At 34.7% G+C, this 22,737-nt stretch overlaps 1 protein-coding gene and 1 pseudogene across 3 annotated transcripts; both read left to right on the top strand.

The window, feature by feature from the left end:
• The first annotated feature begins 959 nt into the window (after positions 1–959).
• LOC147384274 (peptidyl-prolyl cis-trans isomerase CYP22-like) lies at positions 960–15,991 on the top strand (annotated as a pseudogene). Its single transcript, XR_015172589.1, has 6 exons — positions 960–1,238; positions 3,966–3,989; positions 5,790–5,877; positions 14,332–14,364; positions 15,369–15,425; positions 15,583–15,991. The product of XR_015172589.1 is annotated as a peptidyl-prolyl cis-trans isomerase CYP22-like (transcript).
• Positions 15,992–19,039: 3,048 nt separating this feature from the next.
• Positions 19,040–22,254, top strand: LOC147384273 (LRR receptor-like serine/threonine-protein kinase EFR). Of its 2 annotated transcripts, none has more exons than XM_086426724.1 (2): positions 19,040–21,658; positions 21,757–22,254. In XM_086426724.1, exons 1-2 carry the CDS (start codon positions 21,040–21,042, stop codon positions 21,852–21,854), a joined length of 717 nt encoding a protein of 238 aa, XP_086282850.1. In that variant the 5' UTR covers positions 19,040–21,039; the 3' UTR covers positions 21,855–22,254. Both variants share the same exon structure in this region; 1 of them encodes a protein (XP_086282850.1).
• The last annotated feature ends 483 nt before the right edge of the window (positions 22,255–22,737 follow it).

Raw genomic sequence — 22,737 nt, 5'->3', positions numbered from 1 at the left:
AATTTGTTTATCTTGAAGTCCCTCCTTCAACAACATAAAAGTTCAAAACTACTCTTGCAATGCCTTTCTCAGAAAATTCAAATCATTTTTTTTTCTTCCATACACCCAAGAAATCATCTTTATCTCTCTGTAATCTCTCTCTCTCTTTTTGTAATTTGTCTATCACTTTCTAGGGTTTTGAGACAAATTCTTTTCCTAACATCTATGGTTTTAGGAACAATGGTGCATAAACATTTTAGCAAGAGAGTATAGGTTGAGATTTGCAGCGATGATGAGGGTCTAAGGGGTGTATGGTTCACTGCCATAGGTCTTCGATCTAATTAGAGGAGAGGTATGATCTTCGTCAAGTACTAGAGTTTAATAAAGTTTCGTTCATTGTTTATCAATCGAGAAGTTTTATTTCATTATATCCCAAAAAAGTAAAAATGAGTGTTCGAATGTTTTGCGATTATCTCTTAAAAATAATTGACTTATTTTTATGAGATATTTCCCAAAACATGTTTTTTCTAGTGAATTCATCAATTTTATAACTTCATTGATAAATTATCAGTGAGATTGTGGATATGGCAAAATCATTGATATTTTATTATCAAATTTGTTGATTATAAAAGTGACGAATTCAATGGAAAAACATGTTTCGGGAATTGAAATGAACAATCTAATGGACTTGGAATTTTGTCATATTCATCACACGCAATGGAGATTCACCCTACTTTTATTTAATTTTTTCTTTAATTTAAACTGGACTGTAATAAGTAAAAGTTGTGGTGCTAATAGCAGCCCTCATAAAAAATCTGTATAAAATAAGGTTTGGTGACAATAACCGAGTTAAATCATTGAATATTATATGACACGGTGATTCCAACGAGTCCACTCGGTATCCACGGTGGCCGAGACGAGACGACGATACTGGGTTTTAAAACAAGAGTCGTGATAAAATGCTGCCCTCCTCTGCCATACGCTCTTCATTTGCCTCGGGATACACAATAAAAAGATTTATGGTTATGCGTATCCCTAGGTTCTGTGATTGGAGGCGTAGGTCAGAGTGGGACAAGAGAACCCCAAACCGTAGGTAGTCTCTCTCTCCATTTTCATGGCGTCTGGTGGAGGAAATGCAGACCCCCAAACCCTAAAAACCCAATCGTTTTCTTTGACGTAACGATCGGGACCATCCCTGCTGGAAGAATCAAGATGGAACTCTTCGCCGATATCACTCCCAAAACCGCTGAAAATTTCAGGTTTGATTCTCACCATTCTACCTTCGAAACCCTAACTCTATGATCGATGAAAACCCCAATTAGTCTCTTCTAGTTCGACAATCTCTCCATGATTTGTTACCGAAACTCGAAGCAAAATAGTAACTTGTAGTAGTATTACACAATTATTGTTGTAAAGATTTGCATTTTTATGGACTTATTTGATTATCTTAATTGGTAAAAAATCTTGCATTTCTGAACCATTAATTTGTTTTTTGATTGAAAAAATCTTGCTTTCTTGTACACTTGGGCTGATTTTCATCATTTGCAATAAATCTTTTTTTATTTATTTTTTATTTGGAAGAAAATGAAAAAAAACCTAATTTTTATAATTATTTATTTATTCTTTGCTATTGCAAGTTTTGGGGACCATGCACAGTTTAAAATGGTGCGATTTTATATAATAGGATCAAGTTACTCGTGATGCCATTCTTAGTATATGTTTGTCAGTTTTTCAACCCCATTTTTTGGGAAAGTGTAGAATTGATTAATTAGCTGGAATGTAAATTTGATTCAATTATGAATATTGATTTTCTAACTAGAGAATCTTCACTTGGTCAATACACGGCTGATGTGGCATGGACATGGAACCATAGATTATACCCAACTGCACATATTTTATGGAGATGCACAGTTGTGTATCCCGATGAAATATTCTATGGTTCTGTGTCCATGCCACATCAGCAAAGTATCGACCGAGTGAAGATTTTCTAGCTAGAAAATCAGGACTCTTCAATTATACATGGTATCTAGGAGGTCAAGATTACCTACCTAGGAAATGCAAAAGAGAGACACAAAGCAGGGAAAAGCTAAGAATAATTAATTAAGTAGCTTGAATGTAAACTAGCCACAAATATATGCAACACGTAGGAGGTTGATATGACCATCCTTGAAAATATAGAAGAGAGTTGCGAAAAGCACTGAAAAACTAAAATCCTCCATTGATAAGAAGATCCCATCTAAAGATGGAATGGCTTTTCCCCTTAAAAAAAAAACAATAAAAAGACAAGAAAAAAAACCCCCCATAAAATATGGGATGATTTAGACATGCCCACCTACGTTTTGCTGAATATTAGAGATACCCTCTTATGTTTTGAAACTGATGACATGCATCCATTGGCCTCTGTCTTCTACATAGACTAATGGGAAAATACTCAAATACCCTCATTTTCAACCTCTTTGGATAAAATTTTTAACTCTCATCAACCATCTTAAGATTTTTATCTACTTCAAGTCTTCAACCTTCAAATCTCAAGGCAAAATACAATTTTTGAAAAAGTATAAAACGATAAAATTTTACGTAGAAAAACCAGGGTTCTCTACAAATGACGCAAGTTAGAAAATGATGGATGCAAATAAGGTTGAATAGATTAAAGTTACCCTAGAGGTTGAAGAGCTTGAAGATGACTAGTTTTGGGAAGTAAAAAAACATATAAGATTTTTGAGGAAATTGAACATGATGGGATTTGGATAGAAAAATCTAGGGTTTTATGTAAAGGGCTAATTCTAGGTTGAAAACGACGAATTGAAGATAAATTGAGTAGATATAGCATGGAGGTTGGAGAACTTGAGGATGACTTATTTTGAAAAGAAAACTATGAGTTTTTGTCTAGAGGTTGAAGAAGCGGGCATATGAGTCTTTTCCCCTTTAGTCTATTTAGAAGACCGAGGTCAAGGGATGCATGTCATCAGTTTAAAAAATGCAGGGTATTTCTAATATTCAGCAAAACGTAGGGGGGCATATCTAAATCACCCTAAAATATGTAAAGAGGACCACTTTAACATTAAAGTTTTAATGCTCCCAAGTATTCTCATCTTTGTTATAAAAAAATTATTCACTTGTATTGGTAATAGCTTATGACTATGATAAAATGATAAGTAAAGCTTCACCAAATGGTAGGGGATTCTTTGTTTCATGGCCTTTTGTGTACCTTGTTCTTCCATGTACTTATGCACATGTTGGTTCTGCATGGGTGCTTTTGTCCCATCCTGTGACTACTAGGTTTTTTGCATGATCCATCATCGTAGATGTGCTCTAGGTGCAATCGAGCTTTTGTTAATGGTATATCCATTTCCTCACTTAAATGGATGGCAGATCAGGATTTTAGCCAATTTCTCAACTTTGTCAAAGTGCTTTGGTGACATTGGCTATATATCCAGCAGCTTCTTCAAGCACAATAATAGAATTATTCTCAATATGTGATGTAATGGGTTTCCTTGTATCTTGAGGAAATAAATCTATGGTTCTGAGGACATTGCCACATCAGAGTAGTCGGTTTAGAATGACTCTTATGGAATACCTAGGAGGTTGAGATTACCTTACTAGAAAATATATAATAGAGCTATGAAAAGCACTGAAAAGCTAAAACCCAATAATAAGATCCCATCTAAACACGAAATAGCCCCCCCCCCCCCTCCCCACCCACCCTAAAAAAAAAAAACGTAAAATAAAATACGTAGACAAGATAAAATAAAAACAACCATAAACTCCATTATTCTCAATATGTGATGTAATGTGTTTCCTTTATGTACCTAGTGAAGCTTACCTAATTTGTTAATGATGTCTTCTACTATTCTCATAACAATTTTGTTGATAAGTTGCTAGATTACTGCATGCAATTCTTTTTGGCTCTATGTTTAAATAATTTGCTTCATAGAATTGCCAGAGCTTCACTTCTTAAAACTTACTTTCTTTTTTTGGTTTGGCAGGCAGTTCTATAATGGTGAATACAGGTAGGTCAATTCCCTTATCTGCATTGTCAATAACTCAACTACTTTTGATTAGATGAAATTTTCATTTCATAAGCATTCTAGATTGCTACCATCATATTAATAAAGTTGTGACTAGTGAGCACTAAAATGATGGATTACTTATTTTGCACTAACATATTGGTGCTCTCTTTCCAAACACTCAAACACATTGCAAGAGGGAGCGTTCTCCATCATATCTTTCCTCTAGTACGAAAAGCATAGTAGGCCCACGAATTGACTTTAAGGCACACTGAATTGGTGAAGGCCCAATACATATGGAATATAGAGAAGCAATGAGATCATATCTAAGTGGTGTCATTGCAATGGATCAAGAGATAATTAAATTTGCCTCCCCCCTCTCCTCCACCCCCTAGCTTTACACATGACAGAGTCTACCGAGATTTGTCCATGTACAATCGGGTGAGAATTTAGATGAGTAGAAAAAAAAAAAAAGACTTTATAATTTACTCAGAAAAGAACTAATGTTGTCAGTCTCAAAATCTGATTTTCCATGTCAAAATATTTATAATAATTGTCACATTACCATCCCTAACTTAAAAGTTTCATCAGAGATAAAACTCAGAATGTCTTTGTCAATTGTTATGATTTTTTTCTAAATGTGCAAACTAATGGAAAAACTACTTGAGATGGCATTTTCGGACCCTATACAGATGAACTAGGAAAATGAAAGAATTGGGTTGTTTTATTTTATTTTATTTTCTGATAAGTATAATTTTATTCCAAAACTATGAGGACGAGGTGACCCCCCTTAAGTACAAGAACAAACTTATAAAGATGAGATGGAGAAAAGGAGGATAGATTGGTCTTGACATCTGACTAAGGATTTCAATCCCCTTACACTATAAGAGGACTCTCATAAGAGAAAACCTGTAAAAAAAATCTTTTTCATATTCATCTCTAAAGAGATCTTATTGCAGTGTTTAAATAGTAAAAAAAGGGAAGAAACCTTCTAAAATTTTATTTTCTATTTTTTTAACATTCTAAAACCCTAATTACTTTTAAAACAAGTAACTACAACTAAAAGTCGCTGCCGAACTCTAATTTTGGGCCACAATATTAAGTGGCTGGCCCACTTATCAATTAAAAAAAAATATCTACCTTGCACCCACAACTTATTAATGACAAAAAATAAAGTAGCTCACCCAAAAACATCAAACTCTCTAATAAAAACAAAAAATATACTCCTAAAAGGAATCTAATTCTTCATGCTTGTGGTCCCCATCACTTTGACTTTCTATAGTTGTTAAAAATAGCTATGGTTGTTTGATAGTCTCCCCTCTTATAATCCAATCCATGGTGTATGGAAATGCTTTCTTTTACTTCTCATAATTTCCTTTATGATATTTCGAATAATGCCACAGACATTCATAGGTACCTGTATGATTCCTGAGGTCTCTAGGAATCTAATTCTTCATGCTTGTGGTCCCCATTATTGACTTCATGTAGTAGTTAAACACACCTATAGTTGTTGGATAGTCTCCCTTTTGTAATCCAATCCATGGTGCATGGAAAGGCTTTCTTTTACTTCCCATAATTTCCCTTATTGTATTTTGAAAAACCTTCTTATTCATTCATATAGAGCTAAAGTATAATGCCATATACATGCATAGGTACATGTTTGTATCCTGAGATCTGAAAGATGTTGTGTCAGATAACTTGTATCTATGTTGCACACCAACACTTGTCCATGTCATCGTTTGTATAGGTAAAGATATTTATGTTTGTTAATAATCTCTTTCATTTGTTTGAGTTAATTTGCAGAAAAGCAGGAATACCAATTGGGTACAAAGGCTGTCAGTTCCATAGGGTGATTAAGGATTTCATGATTCAGGCTGGTGATTTTATAAAGGTCAGTAGCTGTCCATTTATTTTAAGTGCAGTTGTAGTTTAATCATCTAGAGTCAGTTGAATCAAAATCATTCTGCTCTTCTGGTTTTTCATTTTCTGAAGTTAAAATTGTTCATTCTTTTGTTTGGTGGTGACTACTTGTAACTTGTTTGTCAATGACACTCTGTTTTCTTGAGAATAATGCTGATGGGCACCTTTGTTTCACACATGGTGGTACTATCATTGGGAAAATCTTAATTTATTGATTATCTTGCCATCGTATAATTAATAAACTGGTTAATTTATTTAAATTAATTTTTTTTAGATTTTTAATATTTACAAACATCAATCAATTTGAAAATATATCTACATATTAAATCAAATGTATGGATGTATCAACTTATCTAGTTTAGCATGCCTAACACTGGATGCATTTGACACGGCTCATGTGTCTATATTTTAAGTTAACATAGGCCGTAACTAATTGCATCAAACTATATATCAGAATGGGTGCAAACAAATGGTTTGTGTATGCAAGTGCTTGGGGAGTTACTTTGTCTTATAAATAGAAGAATAATGGAGTAGAAATCGTAAAGTCAATTAGAGAACTTGGCAGGAATTTATAATAATCAAAGAGTTAAAAAGACTAAAAAGCTCTTATAATAAGAAATATGAAAATAAAATTTATAACTAAACAATTAGGACTAAAATAACTATATTATTTCCACTACTCTCCCTCAAGCTGGGGTAGATATATTAACTAAACCCAGTTTGACAAGGTGAGAATTCATGATAGAAGGATCGATAGATTTCGTAAGCATATTGGCAAGCTAATCTAAAGAAGAGACGAAGAATGTTTGAAAATCACCAGACTGAATTTTCTCTCTGAGAAAATGAACATTAACCTTAGTATGCTCAGTTCTTTTGTGAAGGACTGAGTCAGAAGTAAGTATGATAGTATCTTTGTTGTCAGAAAAAATTAGAAGAACCAGAAATAGGAAATTCCAACTCCTTTAGCAAAGATTGAAGCTAAATTAGCTCACACGTACCAAGGGCCATAACACGATATTCAGCTTCAGCAGAACGAAAAATCACATTTTGTTTCTTACTTTTCCACGAGATAAAATTATTATCATAAAAAGTACAGAAACTAGTGGTATATCTCCTATCTATAAGAGAACCAACATGATCAACATATGTAAAACAAGACAAATGCGACTGAGCAGTGGAAGAGTAGAAAATTCCAAGACAGGACACAACTTTAAGTAGTAAAAATACAATAAACGACATTAAGATGAGAAATATGTGAAATATGCATGAACTGACTGACCACACTAACTACAAAGGACAAGTCCGGTTTAGGGTTAGTTAAATAAATCAAACGACTTACAAGTCTCTAATAAGAAGGATCCGATAAAAGATCACCAGAGTCTGTCTGAAGGATGTGATTCTGATCCATAGGCGACGAAGCAGGACGACAACTAAGCATCCTAGTGTCCTGAAAAAGATCCAATGTTTATTTACGCTGAAATAGAAAAATACCACAACGAGAGTGGGTCACATCTATCTCTAAGAAGTACTTGAGTGGACCCAAGTCCTTAATCTCAAAGCACGACCCAATAACATTTTAACTCTGTCAATCCACCGTGCATCATCACCAGTCACAATAATATCCACATAAATCAACACAATGGTACAACGACCATCCACTCTTCGACGAATAAAGTATGTATGATCTGAGTGGTATGTAGAAAACTCCATAGATAAAATAACCTCAGAAAAATGCTAAAATCAGGCTCGTGGAGACTGTTTCAGGCCATACAAAGATTTAAGAAGGTGGAATACCTTCCCAAGATACTCTCCCTGAAGACAAAACCTAGGAGGGGGTCTATATAAATAACCTCAATCAAATCACCATTTAGAAAGATGTTCTTCACATCGAGTTGGTGAAGTGGTCAGGAGAGACATGCAGCTACAGAGATAAGAAATTAAATTGTCAAAAGTTTGGCAACTGGAACAAACGTGGCACCAAAATCTTTTCCAGGAGTCTGTGTAAACACCTTAGTAACGAGACGATCAACAGTCCCATCAGTGTGATATTTGACAGTGAAGACCCATTTGCAAGCAACAGTACTCTCCCCAGATAGAAGGGTACAAGCTCACAGATATTATTTTTCTGTAAAGCATCTATCTCATAGCTCTAGTCCATTGAAGGTCTCGCAAAGCCTCTGATATAGATCGAGGAATGCAAATAGAATCAGTGGCTGCAAGGTAGGCCTGATAAGAGGAAGAAAGACCTTGATAGGAAACAAACTGGACAATATGATGATTAGTCACACACCCCCGCTTACCTTTGCGAATGACAATAAGCAAGTGAGAGTTAGAAATAGAAGGGATAAGGATTGATATATCTGAATCCAAGGAGGAGGTTGGCAAAGGTGGAGGAGGGCGAGACCGACGAGTGTAGACTTTAAGCATTGGCAAAGATGGAGAAAAAACTGGAGAAGGCAACACTATAGGAGACAGATCCTACAAAGTAGAAGATTCCTGCAAAGTAGATGTGGCACTAAAGTATGAGACATTTTCAAAGAAAGAACATCAAGGGAGTGTATGACATGGTGAGAACTTGGATCATAACACCGATACCCTTTTGACATAGAGGAGTAACCTAAGAAAACACACTAAATAGCTTTATTATCCAGTTTTGTACGATTAGGAGTTTTGTCTTGAACAAACACGTGCACCTCAATACTCGAGGTGTAATGGGGAAAAGTATGCTATCAGGTTGAAAAACATGAAGATGAACTTGTCCCTCAAAGGTGCGACTTGGGATGCGGTTAATATCTCAAATAGAGAAGGTAAAGGGGTGGTGTTGAGGATCTGTGTTTGAATTACCTCAAACTCAAAATGTAGACCCATAAGAAACTGGTAGGTCTGATGTCAAGCAATTCTTTTAACCACATAATTGGCTGTTTCTGAAGACAATTCAGCCATAGACTCATAATGAGAAAGTTTCTCCCAACATGATTGAAGAAATCCAAAGTAATCAGCTACACTCTAAGTTTCCTGGGTAGCTTGGGTAATGTCTCGATAGAGCTCGTAAATCCTCGAGTCATTCCTGGTATGTGCATATGTCTGAGTAAGTTTTGACCACAAAGAGGAGACAATTTCATGGTACATGAACATGGTCTAGATGCGTTGCTCCATGAAGTTGAATAGCCACCTAAAGATAGTGCAGTTGTCGATCTCCCATGATTCAAATTTGGGATCAGTAAGGGGTGGCTTAGTGACAGTGCCAGAGAGCCATCCAGATTTTTCTCTACTACCTAGATAAAGTTTTACAGAATTGAGACCATGACTGAAAGTTCCGACCATTGAGAAGAGCAATGGTAATATGTTGGGCTGAAGAATTAGCCCCAAGTACAGTGTTGGAATCCTTGATCTCTTTATTCAATGTGATCGTAGAAATTAATAACTTTGGCTTGAAGGGAGATCTCTCGGAACTTTAACCTAATATGGAATAAATCACGAGAAGAAATGGTAGTCTTCTAGTCCTTTAAAACAGCCAAAAAAGAACCTCAACCTTTTGCTTAGCTCACAACAAAACCCCCTGTTGCTGTCACAGGGAAGAAATCAGCCTAACAACTTACCAAAATTGTTCCTATTGCTGTTGTAGGACAGAAAAAGGGCAAACAACCTTCAATTATTAAAAAAAAAAAAAAGGGCAAACAACCTTGCCGTAGTATCCAGAAGTGTAGAAAAAGACCAAAAAAAAACTTTGCTGCAGATGTTCCAAGTGTTGTCATAGGACAGGAAAGAGGCTAACAGCCTTTCCGCAACACTCAGGAGTGATCCTATTGCTGTCGCAGGGGAGAAAAGGGGTCAATAGTCTTGCTACAATACCCAGAATTGCAAAAAGATGGGCAGCAGTCTTGCTGCAGCACCCAGAAACCACTTTATTGCTGTCACAAGGGCAGAAAACAGCAGTCCAGTTTATTGTAGGGTACCCAATAGTGCACCGACAGCCTTAGTGAAGAAACAAATCCTAACGTAGGGTAGAATCACAATGCAAAACCCTATCACAGCATGTGATAACTAAAGAGAAATCTCTAATGCAACATGCGATTAAGGGAGAAAAAAAAAGGAGATCTAACAACGAGGCTGCTAGGTTATTAGATCTCAAGAACTAGAAGATTGATGAGGGAAGAAAAGAGAAAAGAAGAGAAGAGGTGAGAAGGGACTTCAAGATCCGAACAACCCAAAGGGGGATGTCCTCTAGAGCCTCTGATACCAAGAAGAATAAGGGAATTAGAGAACTTGGCCGGAATTTATAATAATCAAAGAATAAAAAGACTAAAAAGCCCTTACAATAAGAAATATGAAAATAAAATCTATAACTAAACAATTAGGACTAAAATAACTATATTATTTCCAATATAAATCATTGTTGAAGAAAAAACCAATCTATGTGTAGAAGTAATTTGATAAGAGCTACAAATGCTGTAATATTTTTCTTAAATAGTTTTGTTAATTTATTGACCAAGATAAAATAGTATAAAATATTGGAAGCAAAATTTTTTTTTGAAGGAAACTCTTTAGGTGAGTTAGAGCATGCAATGGACAAATAAGCTCATAATCAAGCCTCTTCCTTGGATAAGGAATCTGCAATATTGTTTTCCTTCTTATGGACACATGGGTATACCTCACCTAACACCATCTGCTAATATCCATAGGATAAACACATCACTCTGCTTCCATTAAGAACACCACCTTTGCAGTAAATGACCTCATGTCAGAGGAAGGTTTTGTGACTGTCAAAGTTGATGAACTTAGCCTAATAGAAGCCAACCTTTTATTTGCCGTGTAACCGATATGAATGTTCTTACCTCACCATTGTTATCCCTGCATAGGGGGCAGTTCTTGAAGAGGGTAGTTTGCTCGTCATTCCACCACCAAAGTTCAGCTTAAGGACCTTACCTATTAAATGGTCTTTTTTTTTTTTTTTTGTAAGGGCCAATTGAAACCTACTTGAAACAACAGTTTCTCCATCCACAGATGCAACACCAACTTTTGATCATTTGAAATTCTTCTAATATTTTTTATTTTTTTGACAAATAAATTCTTCTAATATTTGATAGATATCATTTATTAACTTCATAGAAAATTATGCTTGTCATAGCAGTATCATGGTTACTTGAAGATAAGAAAATTCTAAATTGTGGTTTGCATCTCACCACAAGTTTCTTGAAGATAATATGGAAGCACGGGTTTTCATAACAAATGCCATTGTTTGATGGTTTCTTCTTTCTCCGCTCGTGTTCAAATAAGAATGAAGATTTCACCATAGTGCTATTGAATTGCTGGTGGGTCATTCTTTCTCTTGGTTGCACTCCAGTGCATAGTGCATAGTTACAAAAAACTACTTTTTTTTAAGTTTCGTTTAAATCATGTTTTGTGACTCCAACAATTAAAACGATAAAAATATATGATTTTTCTTAGAACTGTGTTTTTTAACATTTTAAACGCATTATTTTACATTTAAACACATTTTTATATAAAGAATGAAAGTAACTTTTTTTTTTTGTATGCCTATGGTTAATTTTTGTTGCCTTATGGTTGTTTGTGATTTGGTTTATAAATGTTGTTTAATATGGACTTTAATGATAATGTCTTGATCTTATGGTTTTTTAATTTCTACAATAGTGTATTGTTTTGCTCAAAAGATAAGTTCATGATTAAAATATAATGATGCATGGAAACATGTTGTCACTCGTTCATTCAATATATATATATATCTAGGGGAGCATTAAGAGGCCCTAAAGAGAGCTAAACATTTTTTCAAAATATGGGTTAGAAGTTTTGAAATGGGCTAATATTTTGTGATGGGCGGACTTTTGTTAGGATGATTTCCGCACCATAGAGTTCATCCTCACAGAAATCAGCCCATTTGAATCTTGGGTTTAAAAATGGACGGTCATTGAACTCCTAGATTTACAATTTAAATCTAACGGTGAAAAAATCTCTTTTTTCAATTCTGTTTTTTTGAGAGTTCATAAAAATTTATGTTCTACGTATATGTGGCACCCGATGGTGTATTTGGGTGCCACGTTGACATGTGGTCTATGGAGATGCATGGTCCTTTAGTCCATTTAACCCCATCTCATCTCTCTCTCTCTCTCTCTCTCTCTCTCTCTCTCTCTCTCTCTATATATATATATATATATATATATATATATATATATATATATATATATATATATATAGGATTAGGATCCGTATACACATAAAACTACTCATAAAGCTACAACGTGTTTTGTCTTATATGGGCAAAAATGTTTGGAATGGGCTGATTTTTTGTGAGGATGATCTCTATGGTGAGGAGATCATCCTTGCCAAAAATCAGCGTATTATGAAACTTCTAGCCCCATGTTTACAAGTTGAAAAATTTTAGACCGTCCAATTTTTGTAAATCAGTTTTGATGGGGTTAGAAGTTTTGGAATGGGATGGTTTTTTGCAAGGATGATCCTCTCACCATAGAGATCATCCTCACAAAAAATCAGCCTATTCCGAATCTTTTTAACCATATAAGACAAAAACGTTGTACCTTTATGTGTCTATGGAACCCGACCCATATATATATATATAGGGAAATGTTCAGTACCAAAGATTTTGGCAAAACATTTTTCAAAACATGGGTTAGAAGTTTTGGAATGGACTGATTTTTGGTGATGATGATCTCTACGGTGAGGAGATCATCATCACCAAAAATCAGCCCATTCCAAAACTTCTAACCCCATAAAAAATGGCTTACAAAAAATGGACGGTCCACGATTTTTCAACTTGTAAACATGGGGCTAGAAGTTTTGGAATGGGCTGATTTTTGGTGAGGATGATCTCCTCACCGTAGAGATCATCCTCACCAAAAATCAGCCCATTTCAAAACTTCTATCCCATGTAGGACAAAAATGGCTGGCAAAAATGTTGACCCAAATGTTAGGTGCTGAACGGGACCCATATATATATATATATATATTTGTTTTTTTCTTCTTAAAATATATATGGGAAACTGATAATAAATGTTTGAAGTATTATCTATGGGAAGCATTTGGAGGCCCTTAAGAGAGCCAAACATTGTGCCAAATTTTTTTCAATATATATATATAGGGTCCCGTTTAGCAACAAACATTTTGGCAAAACATTTTTCAAAACATGGGTTAGAGGTTTTGGAATGGGCTGATTTTTGGTGAGGATGATCTCTACGGTGAGGAGATCATCCTCACCAAAAATCAGCCCATTCCAAAACTTCTAGCCCCAGTTTACAAGTTGAAAAATCGTGTACCGTCCATTTTTTGTAAACCATTTTTGATGGGGTTAGAAGTTTTGGAATGGGCTGATTTTTGGTGATGATGATCTCCTCACCGTAGAGATCATCCTCACAAAAAAATCAGCCCATTCCAAAACCTCTAACCCATGTTTTGCCAAACTGTTTGACAAAATGTTTGTTGTTGAACATTTCCCATATATATATATTTGTTTTTTTCTTCTTAAAATATATATGGGAAACCTATAATAAATGTCTGAAGTATTATCTATGGGAAGCATTTGGAGGCCCTAAAGAGAGCCAAACACTGTGCCAAACATTTTTCAAAATAGGGGTTAGAAGTTTCGGAATGGGCTGATTTTTGGTGAGGATGAGCTCCTCATCTTAGAGATCATCCTCACCAAAAAAAAAATCAGCCTATTCTGAAACTTCTAACCCATACATTGAAAAAATGTTTGGCACAATGTTTAGCTCTCTTTAGGGCCTCCGAACGCCACCCATTATTTATATATATATACACACACACTAGTGTATTAACAAACAAATTTATATATATATATATATATATATATATATATATATATATATATATATATATATATATATATATATATAAAAATTTGTTTGTTAATACACTAGTGAGTGTGTATATATATATAAATAATGGGGAGCATTCGGAGGCCCTAAAATGAGCCAAACATTTTTCAATATATAGGCTAGAAGTTTTGGAATGGGCTGATTTTTTGTGAGAATTATCTCTATGGTGAGGAGATCATCCTCACAAAAAACCAGCCCATTTTGAAACTTCTAACCCCTTCAAAAGTGGTTTACAAATAATTGACTGTTCACGATTCTTCAACTTGTAAACTGGGGTTAGAAGTTTCAGAATGGCCTGGTTTTTTGTTAGGATGATCCCCTCACCATAGAGATCATCACAAAAAATCAGCTCATTCCGAAACTTCTAGCTCATATATTGAAAAATGTTTGGCTCTCTTTAGGGCCTCCAAATGGTTCCCTATATATATATATATATATATACTAGCGTATTGTAAACTATTGTTGTTTGTTTGAGTTACAGCCCAGTGGAACTATTTTGAAGATTTGAAAGGCATGTCGTGAACCCGCCCCCCCCCCCCCCCCCCCCCCCTTTGCAGGCAAATAGCGGACCAAACACTAATGGATGTCAGGTAAATTTCAAAATTATTTCTGGTTGATTTCATTAGCAGTCACATGGTCTTTTCCAGAATCAGTCAACATGCATTTTCCTTTTCCAGCATGGTATAGACATCCCTTGTCTTTTTAAATGTTTGTTAAGTGCAATTATGTTTGATAGGTGTAAGTGTGAAGGTTGGGTTTTGATTCCAGGTCTCTGGTTTTATCACGCATGGCCAGTACTTTATAGCTAGTTTTGTTACTTCTGTTCAAAACTCAAATTTCGTTATGAAACCTGTTTTGAAACATTTTTTAACATATAATCTGTAGGGAGCCCAGCATTATGTAATACCTCATTTCAGTTGTTTTGAAGATTGTAATATTGGGTCCTGCCTGATACAGAACCCAATTGACATTAACGAAAACTTTTTTCTATTTTTTTTAATATGCAGTTGGATTAGTTGTTAGAAATTAGTCGTTGAAGGTTGACTTTTTAACCCAGTTGTTGGTAATATGAACACTCACAACCCTTGTTAGGATCCTGATGAATGAATCCTGGTCCCCATTCAATTCTATAAAGTCACGTCTTACATCAATTCAAGTGCTTTTGGAATTCTCCTCATTTGGAACATTCTACCAGTGTTCTTTCCAACTGGCACTGATAAATTTTTGTTGCACATGACCAAATGACCTGAGACTACTAAATTTTCTTGAATGCTTGATTATATCTTTCTTCTCATCCATTTCAATATTCTCATCTTGGCTACACTCAATGCAAGAAAATATTATTTTTTGATTGCCCAACATAAAGAATACCTAGTCTTACCATTGTCTTATATGATTGTTAATGCATTGATCATATATTCTTCAACCATTCAGTTCTAATTCTGTTGGGAAACATTCTTTATTCTTCACTTCAACCATTCGGTTATGATTTTTTGAATATATTTTTATAAATTGAGTTGTTTGCATTAGTGATGTTTCCTCTAAACAACTTTATTCCTCATCTAATCCTGATTATATTTTTCTTTCCCTGTAGTTCTTTATTACGTGCTCGAAATGTGATTGGCTTGACAATAAGCATGTAGTTTTTGGGGTAAGCTCTACTCCTGGTCTAATTTTACTTCCATGTGAAGTAATATATATGAATTATTTTTTCCCCTTAAATCCATTTTCACCTTTTAGACTTGTCGATCCCAAATAGTTTGAAGAAGGCATTGTGGATGATGATGATGTATTTTGATTTCTTGTAGAGAGTGCTTGGAGACGGTCTTTTGGTTGTCAGGAAGATTGAGAATGTGGCCACTGGACCTAACAACCGTCATGTGTCATTGCTGAATGTGGGGAAATGTAAAATGCCGCTGTGATACTAATTACAAAAAGTTTACGAATCTAATGTTGATATTCAGGTAATTTATACCAACAACGAAAATATTTCTCTCATAATCTGCCTCTCGGAAAGAACTCATGAGTGCAAGTAGTAATGATGAAGCTAGCAACTAGATTTCCTTCATTTGCTCCACAAATTTCAAAGAAGGATCAAGCAGCCCATTAATGCAATTGATTTTAGTACTTGTAATCTGATCTCATTAGGATAGGAGGTATTTCACTGCTCCACAATGTTGTATTCTTTCATACGAGTCCAAGGCATTAATTTTTTAATTTTTTGCATTGGTAAAGATGGGTTAGTGGTTAGCATAAGAAGTATGGGTTCAAGGGGTTTAAACCTTAGACATGGGAACAACTCTCCAGACGTCTTCATGATATTCACATCCGAACATCTCCACAACTTACTCTTCCCTGGAGTTGAAGCAATTATATAGAACAATTTCATAAAATAAAATAAAAAATCCTCCAATTTCTTTCCTAGCAGATTGGATAAATCGAAGTTCAAAAGTTGAGGCCAGCATACACCACTCTACTAGGAAACTGAATTCTTTTTGTTACAAATGTTTTGTTTGCCACGACTGAAGGAGCAATCGAAAAAGAAGTAGCCATTGTCTTCCGTATTTCCAATAGTTGTAAGCTTGTTCTGAATTGTTAATTAGGCCATTAAAGAAAACTGGGGATCCGACGACTCATGAAAAAATCACATGATCTCAACCGTGTAATTACGAAATCCAATGGTTAGGATTTCATTCTAGATAATCCCCAACTTTTTAGTGGTAACTTGATAGCCTAGTTAGTATGGATACCTATTTAACTGGTCTAAAGTGGAATTGAACCAATAGAATCGATTAGAGTTGGGTCTAAAAGGCAATTGAACCAATAGGAACCAAAACCATTAGTTTCTTTGGCATGAAGTTCTTTTAATTTTCCAAATAAAATATGCATTAAAACTTAATAAAACGAGTCTAAAGAAGTATAGCTTGGAAAGAAGATAAATCTTGATTTTTGGAAAACTATAGTCATATATTTATTATAACTAGCTGTAGTTAAGTTGATAATTTTTTGACAAAAAAAAAAAAAATTCACAACAAGCAAAATATTTTTTCTCATTCAATTCTTGAGAATTAGGTTATATGGGGTACCCATATTACATATGACAACAAAGACCCTAAGAGGGAAAAGGAATTCGATGGGTACATCAATAATTTTCCCCTACTCTTAGTCCACTCATTAGGAAGTTTTTGCCAGATCTATATACCAAGCGATGTTGAGAGAAATTGGTTTTATTCATTGACCCAAACGACGCGGCATTTTTGTCAAGACCAGGTATTCACATGATAAGAAACCCTCGGTTTTGCTTAACTCACCCTTCACCTTCATTACTTTTTTCCATGGAGTCTTGGAATATGAAGGATGGAGCCAAAAACCCAACTATTTCCATGGAATCTTGATGATTTGATGGTGGATATACCAACAAATTGTTGATTTCGACCACTTTCTCATCCAAAATGGTTGATCTTGACCTTTTGACATCTAATAGTCGAGATCGACCTCAACGATTAAATTGTTGATATAGGTCTACGATTGTTGATTAAGGACTACAAATTGTCAATCTCGATCATTTTCTCATCCAAAATGATTTATATCAATCTTTATAAGAGGAAAATGGTGTGAGGGTCACTAATAAAGAAAAAAAAATCCACTAATATTTAGAAAGAGGTCCCTCTCTCAGGGGTTAAATAGGAAACCTGAAACCCTCTTTGGATTAAGACCAATTGATGATAAGAGAAATTTGGTTTAGTTAATTGGCCTAATCAACACGACATTTTAGTCAAGACTAGGAACCCAAAAGTGATGTAAGGCGAAGAACAATCTAAGAATTGGTTGACTGATTCTAAAAAAAATATCGAACAATTGAGTACCAAAAACTTATTGATTTACACAAAATACCAAGAAATTAGAAATAAAGAGAAAATTATCTAAAAACATAAATTTTATTAATCCAAAGATATTTCTTGTATTGGAGTTACAATACTATTTATAGAAAATAAGCTTATTCCTACAAAAATACAAAATAGCCAAAATAAGAAAAACTATCGTAGTAAAAAAGATATAAGCATGGAAATATATACTGCTTAACCATAAAAGTAAAGGAGAATCGACAATGCATTATTTTGACTTTTATAACTAAAGTTATTAACAAAACAAAACATTTATAAAATAACAAAATCATCTAGGACAAAACCCTAGAGAAACCTTAACCTCCCTCCATCTTTAACTTAGGTTTACATTTATTTCGAGCCTCCATTGGACGTCGGCATAAAAAAGAAAAACGATCAGATTATCGCAATTTTTGAAAAATAAAAAATAAAAAGCTAAGATTTTAGACAACATCCAATTCAAAACCTTTGACCCAACTCAATTTTCTGTGGGCTTCGGATATTTTTTGGTGTAAATTTAAGGTAGAGAACTTCTAAATCTTCTAATAGTCTAAGATTCTATGCATTATAGTTTTAAACCCAAAATCTATTATTTTATTGTAAAAAAAAAGTATATTAAAAAAAAAAACCATCATTTTGAAGAATTTATGATTCTCGTCACTCGAGGCAGATTTTTAGGATTAACTTGAAAATTTTGCTGAGGACTCTTTACTTATCCATTTTCGATGATTTATATATCGTTGAAAAGATTTAAAAGTCCCCTTTAAAAAAAAGAAAAATATCAGCAAAAATTTAAATAAAATTTTGTATTTAGAGAAGTCAACTTACAAACTCTCATGAGTCGTAGATCCTTTGCTTGGGATGCACAAGAAAAAGATTTGTGGTTCTCTAACTATAATATAAAGGCATCTGAAAAAAAGGGTGTGAGATTATTATTATTAGTCAATAAACAAACAATCAAAAAGGTAGCATTACAGGTTTACACTCCATTCACCCAATAAAACGCTGGGGTCCACATGTAGATCACGTAGATTGATAATCACACACAGCACTGTCCAAGAGGCCAGCACTGAAGTCAAGTCATAAGATAAGAAACACTCGGTTTTGCTTGAATTACATTTCACTTAAGTGGTGATAAATTAACACGCTTTAGGCACATGCACTTGACACACTTTTGATGTAGATACAAAGGGTAGGGATCCAAAACGGTGTGTCACACTTTTGATGGATCACATATTCATACGGTCAGTGGGTCCCACAAATATCACGTGGCATGAAATAAGGTGCCACCTGACCTTTGTTAGGTACAACACACGGTTCTGTATCCCTACCCTTTGCCTATAAATATAAGTCACCACGCAATTGCAAACCCACAAGAGAGCTTACATTTTTAATCATGACAATGAGTGCATTTAGTTTCTTTTTTCTGTATTCGATCATTTTCTGGCCCATTGGTTTACCAATAGGATCTGGCATCATCCTAAAAGGGAATGAAACCGATCGACTTGCCTTGATTGCCTTCAAGGATCTTATATCTAACGATCCTCAGGGAGTTATGGCCTCTTGGAACTATTCTCTCCATTTTTGTGAATGGCAAGGTATTACATGCAGTCATCGACATCAAAGGGTGTTAATATTGAAACTCGATTCCCAAAGGTTAGTAGGATCCCTAACTCCGTATATTGGGAACCTTTCTTTCTTAAGGTCCATAAATCTTCAAAACAACAGCTTCCAAGGCGAAATACCCCAAGAAGTAGGCCATTTGTTCAGGTTACAAGAATTCAATATGAGCAATAATTCTTTTGTTGGCAAACTACCAATCAATGTGTCCCATTGCTCTGACCTCAGAATCCTTCGTTTAGGCTGGAACAAGTTTGTTGGGAATATACCAATTGAGTTCGGCTCTCTATCCAAGCTCATTGGATTGTCTCTTGCTCAGAACAATGTAACCGGTTTGATTCCAACTTCCTTTGGTAATCTTTCATCAATTAACATTCTTTCTCTACATGATAATAGCATAGAAGGAGGTATTCCAAGTTCCCTTTGCCAACTAAAAAATCTAGAGGTTCTTTCACTTGGTATAAATATTTTGTCTGGTGTGTTTCCTCCCTGTCTCTACAATATCTCTTCTTTAGAATTTATTTCTATACCATATAACCACTTAATTGGGAGTCTTCCACTTGAGATAGGCCTCAGTCTTCCGAATATCCGTGAATTTCTTATTTCAGGAAATCTTTTTTTCGGATCCATTCCTATATCATTGTTCAATGCTTCAAGACTCGATATGCTTGATATCGGTTATAACAATTTTGCTGGAAATGTCCCTCTTGAGGTTGGAAACCTAAAGGTTGTTCGAGTTCTAGCTTTAGATTTCAATCATCTTGGAAGTGGAAAAGTTGATGATTTGAAATTCCTCAATTCATTGACCAACTGCTCCAATCTAGAGTACTTGGATTTCAGTGTCAATAATTTTGGAGGTAAGCTACCTAACTCTATAGCAAATCTATCAAACCAACTCACTAAACTATATCTATCAGGAAATCAAATATTTGGAATCATTCCATCTGAAATCGGGAATCTCATTAACTTAATTGGATTGTATATGCGTGCTAACTTTCTCGATGGTAGTATTCCCAAGGAAATTGGGAAGCTTGAGAAGCTGCAAGGATTAGATTTAAGTGCAAATAGATTTTCAGGATATATTCCTAATTCTTTAGGCAACATCACTCAAATATCTTATCCTGATTTATCGCATAATTCCTTAGTAGGAAACATCATTTCAAATTTTGAGAATTCTAAATTTTTACAGATTTTGGATCTTTCTAAAAATAATTTTAATGGAACTATACCCAAATGGGTCATTGGTTCATCCTCACAGTTAATTTACCTTAATTTAGCTTATAATTCATTTACTGGGTCAATACCTTTGGAAGTGGGTAACATGAAAAATCTTGAAGTGCTAAATGTTTCTGAGAACAATATGTTTGGAGAAATTCCTAGCACACTTGGTAGTTGTTTGAGCTTGGAATACCTTTATTTGCAAGGTAATTTCTTTCGAGGACCCATTCCCTCATCTTTTAGCGCTTTGAAGGCTATTCAAGAAGTAGATCTTTCACGAAATAACTTATCTGGAAAAATTCCTAAAGATCTGGACAACCTTCCCTTTTTGGAAAATTTGAATCTGTCTGTAAATGATCTTGAGGGCGAGGTACCAATAGTAAACTTTGTGGGGGCGTACCAAAACTACAGTTACCTCCATGCCTCATTTTGAAATCTAAGCAAAGACGAATATCTCTTGCTTTCAAGGTAACAATTGGTGCAATTCTATTTACAATTGTGGCTGCATCTCTTCTTGTTCTATATTGGAGGAGAAAGCCAAGAATGAAACCTTCTTTAAATAATTTCTTGGGTGATTGGTATGAAAGGGTTTCTTACAATGAACTCCATAAAGCAACAGAGGGATTTTCTTCAGCAAACTTAATTGGAATTGGAAATTTTGGCTCTGTGTATAAAGGAGTTTTTCATCAAGATGAAAAACTTATTGCAGTGAAGGTATTCAACCTTAATGTACGAGGAGGTTCAAGGAGTTTTATGAACGAGTGTAAAGCTTTAAGAAATGTCCGACATCGAAATTTGCTGAAGATCATAACTGCATGCTCAAGTGTTGACATTAGCGGTAATGATTTCAAAGCTCTTGTTTTTGAGTTCATGAGTAATGGGAGCCTTGAAGACTTGTTGCACCCAAGTGAAAACAGGAGGCATTCGAACTTTCATCAGAGACTAAGCATAACGATTGACATTGCTTTTGCATTGGATTATCTTCATAATCATGGCCAAACACCAATTATTCATTGTGATCTAAAGCCAAGCAATATTCTTCTTGACGATGACATGACAGCCCACGTGGGTGACTTTGGTTTGGTAAAAATTCTTTCTCAGAGCAGCGAAATGGAAACCAATCCAGTACTTATACAAGGTTCGGTTGGGTATATTCCTCCAGGTATTTATCAATCTTTTTAAGTTTATCTAGTAATTTTAATTTATCCAATAACATGTTTAATTTTTAAAAAATTTGATTAAACAATGCATGAATTGCAGAGTATGGCATGGGTGCCGAGATCTCTAAGCAAGGAGATGTATACAGCTATGGAATACTTGTGTTGGAGATGTTTACAAGGAAAGAGGCCGACAGATGAAATTTTTAGGGATGGTCTAAACCTTCATGAGTTTTCAAAAATGGCATTGATTGGGCGAGTGATGGAAGTAGTGGATCCACGTTTACTTTCAGACAATCATAATGAAGTTACCAATGAATTTGGAAGTCATCAAAGATACAAGGCAACAGATAAAATGCAAGAATGCTTGATTTCCATATTTAAAATTGGAGTTCTCTGTTCTACAGAGTCATTGGGTGACCGAATGGAAATCAAAGATGTTCTCACAGAGTTGCATATGATTAAGAAAATGTTTCATGAAGGCATAATCCACTCATAGATTTAGGTTCAGTTATCCTTATCTTTTTTATTATTATTATTGTTATTTTGTACTTCTTTAGAATTATTTGGGCAAATCAAGACATTTTACTTTTTCATACTACCAAGTGTCTTTATACGAGCAAGATCCAAAAGTTTCACTTATGAATCTGTGGTTGTCACATAAAATCCAACCAAATCTTGATCTTCCTTCATGGATAGTCCTTCACAATTTAGTTTATTAGAATCCAAATTAAGGGGTTTCCATCTGTAAGGAACTTTAGTAATTTATTTTTCGCTGAGCGAAATTTCCAATCTTTCTACAACTTCCATGATTTACTGATTTTTAACCCCAATTAATCATTTTCCAAAAAAGACAATTCCGTGTGATATTTTATTATCTTTTTTTGTAGAAATTTTTTTCTTAAAAATCCCACTGTTTTGTTTTTTCCACATATGCCAAACAGTCGAAGACACCAAAGGTTAAAAACAAAGGAGCAAGACTTTCATGAGATTTAGATTAAATTCCAATCTTATTCAACTCTTCCATTAGAAATTCAACCCCGAACAACTGTGCGATTTCCAAATCCAACTAGAATAAGATGAC

Source organism: Akebia trifoliata, chromosome 15 (genome assembly GCF_017979445.1).
Source record: "Akebia trifoliata isolate Shusen 1 chromosome 15, ASM1797944v1, whole genome shotgun sequence".
Classification (NCBI taxonomy): domain Eukaryota; kingdom Viridiplantae; phylum Streptophyta; class Magnoliopsida; order Ranunculales; family Lardizabalaceae; genus Akebia; species Akebia trifoliata.
Note: the sequence above shows the minus strand (reverse complement) of the source record. Positions and strands in the feature narration are given on the sequence as shown.

Bases quoted from the DNA above. Each gene is read 5' to 3' on its own strand.
- LOC147384273 (XM_086426724.1), top strand. From the start codon at position 21,040: ATGAAACCTTCTTTAAATAATTTCTTGGGTGATTGGTATGAAAGGGTT. The intron at 21,659-21,756 runs GTATTTATCAAT...CATGAATTGCAG, and splicing joins GGTTGGGTATATTCCTCCAG to AGTATGGCATGGGTGCCGAG.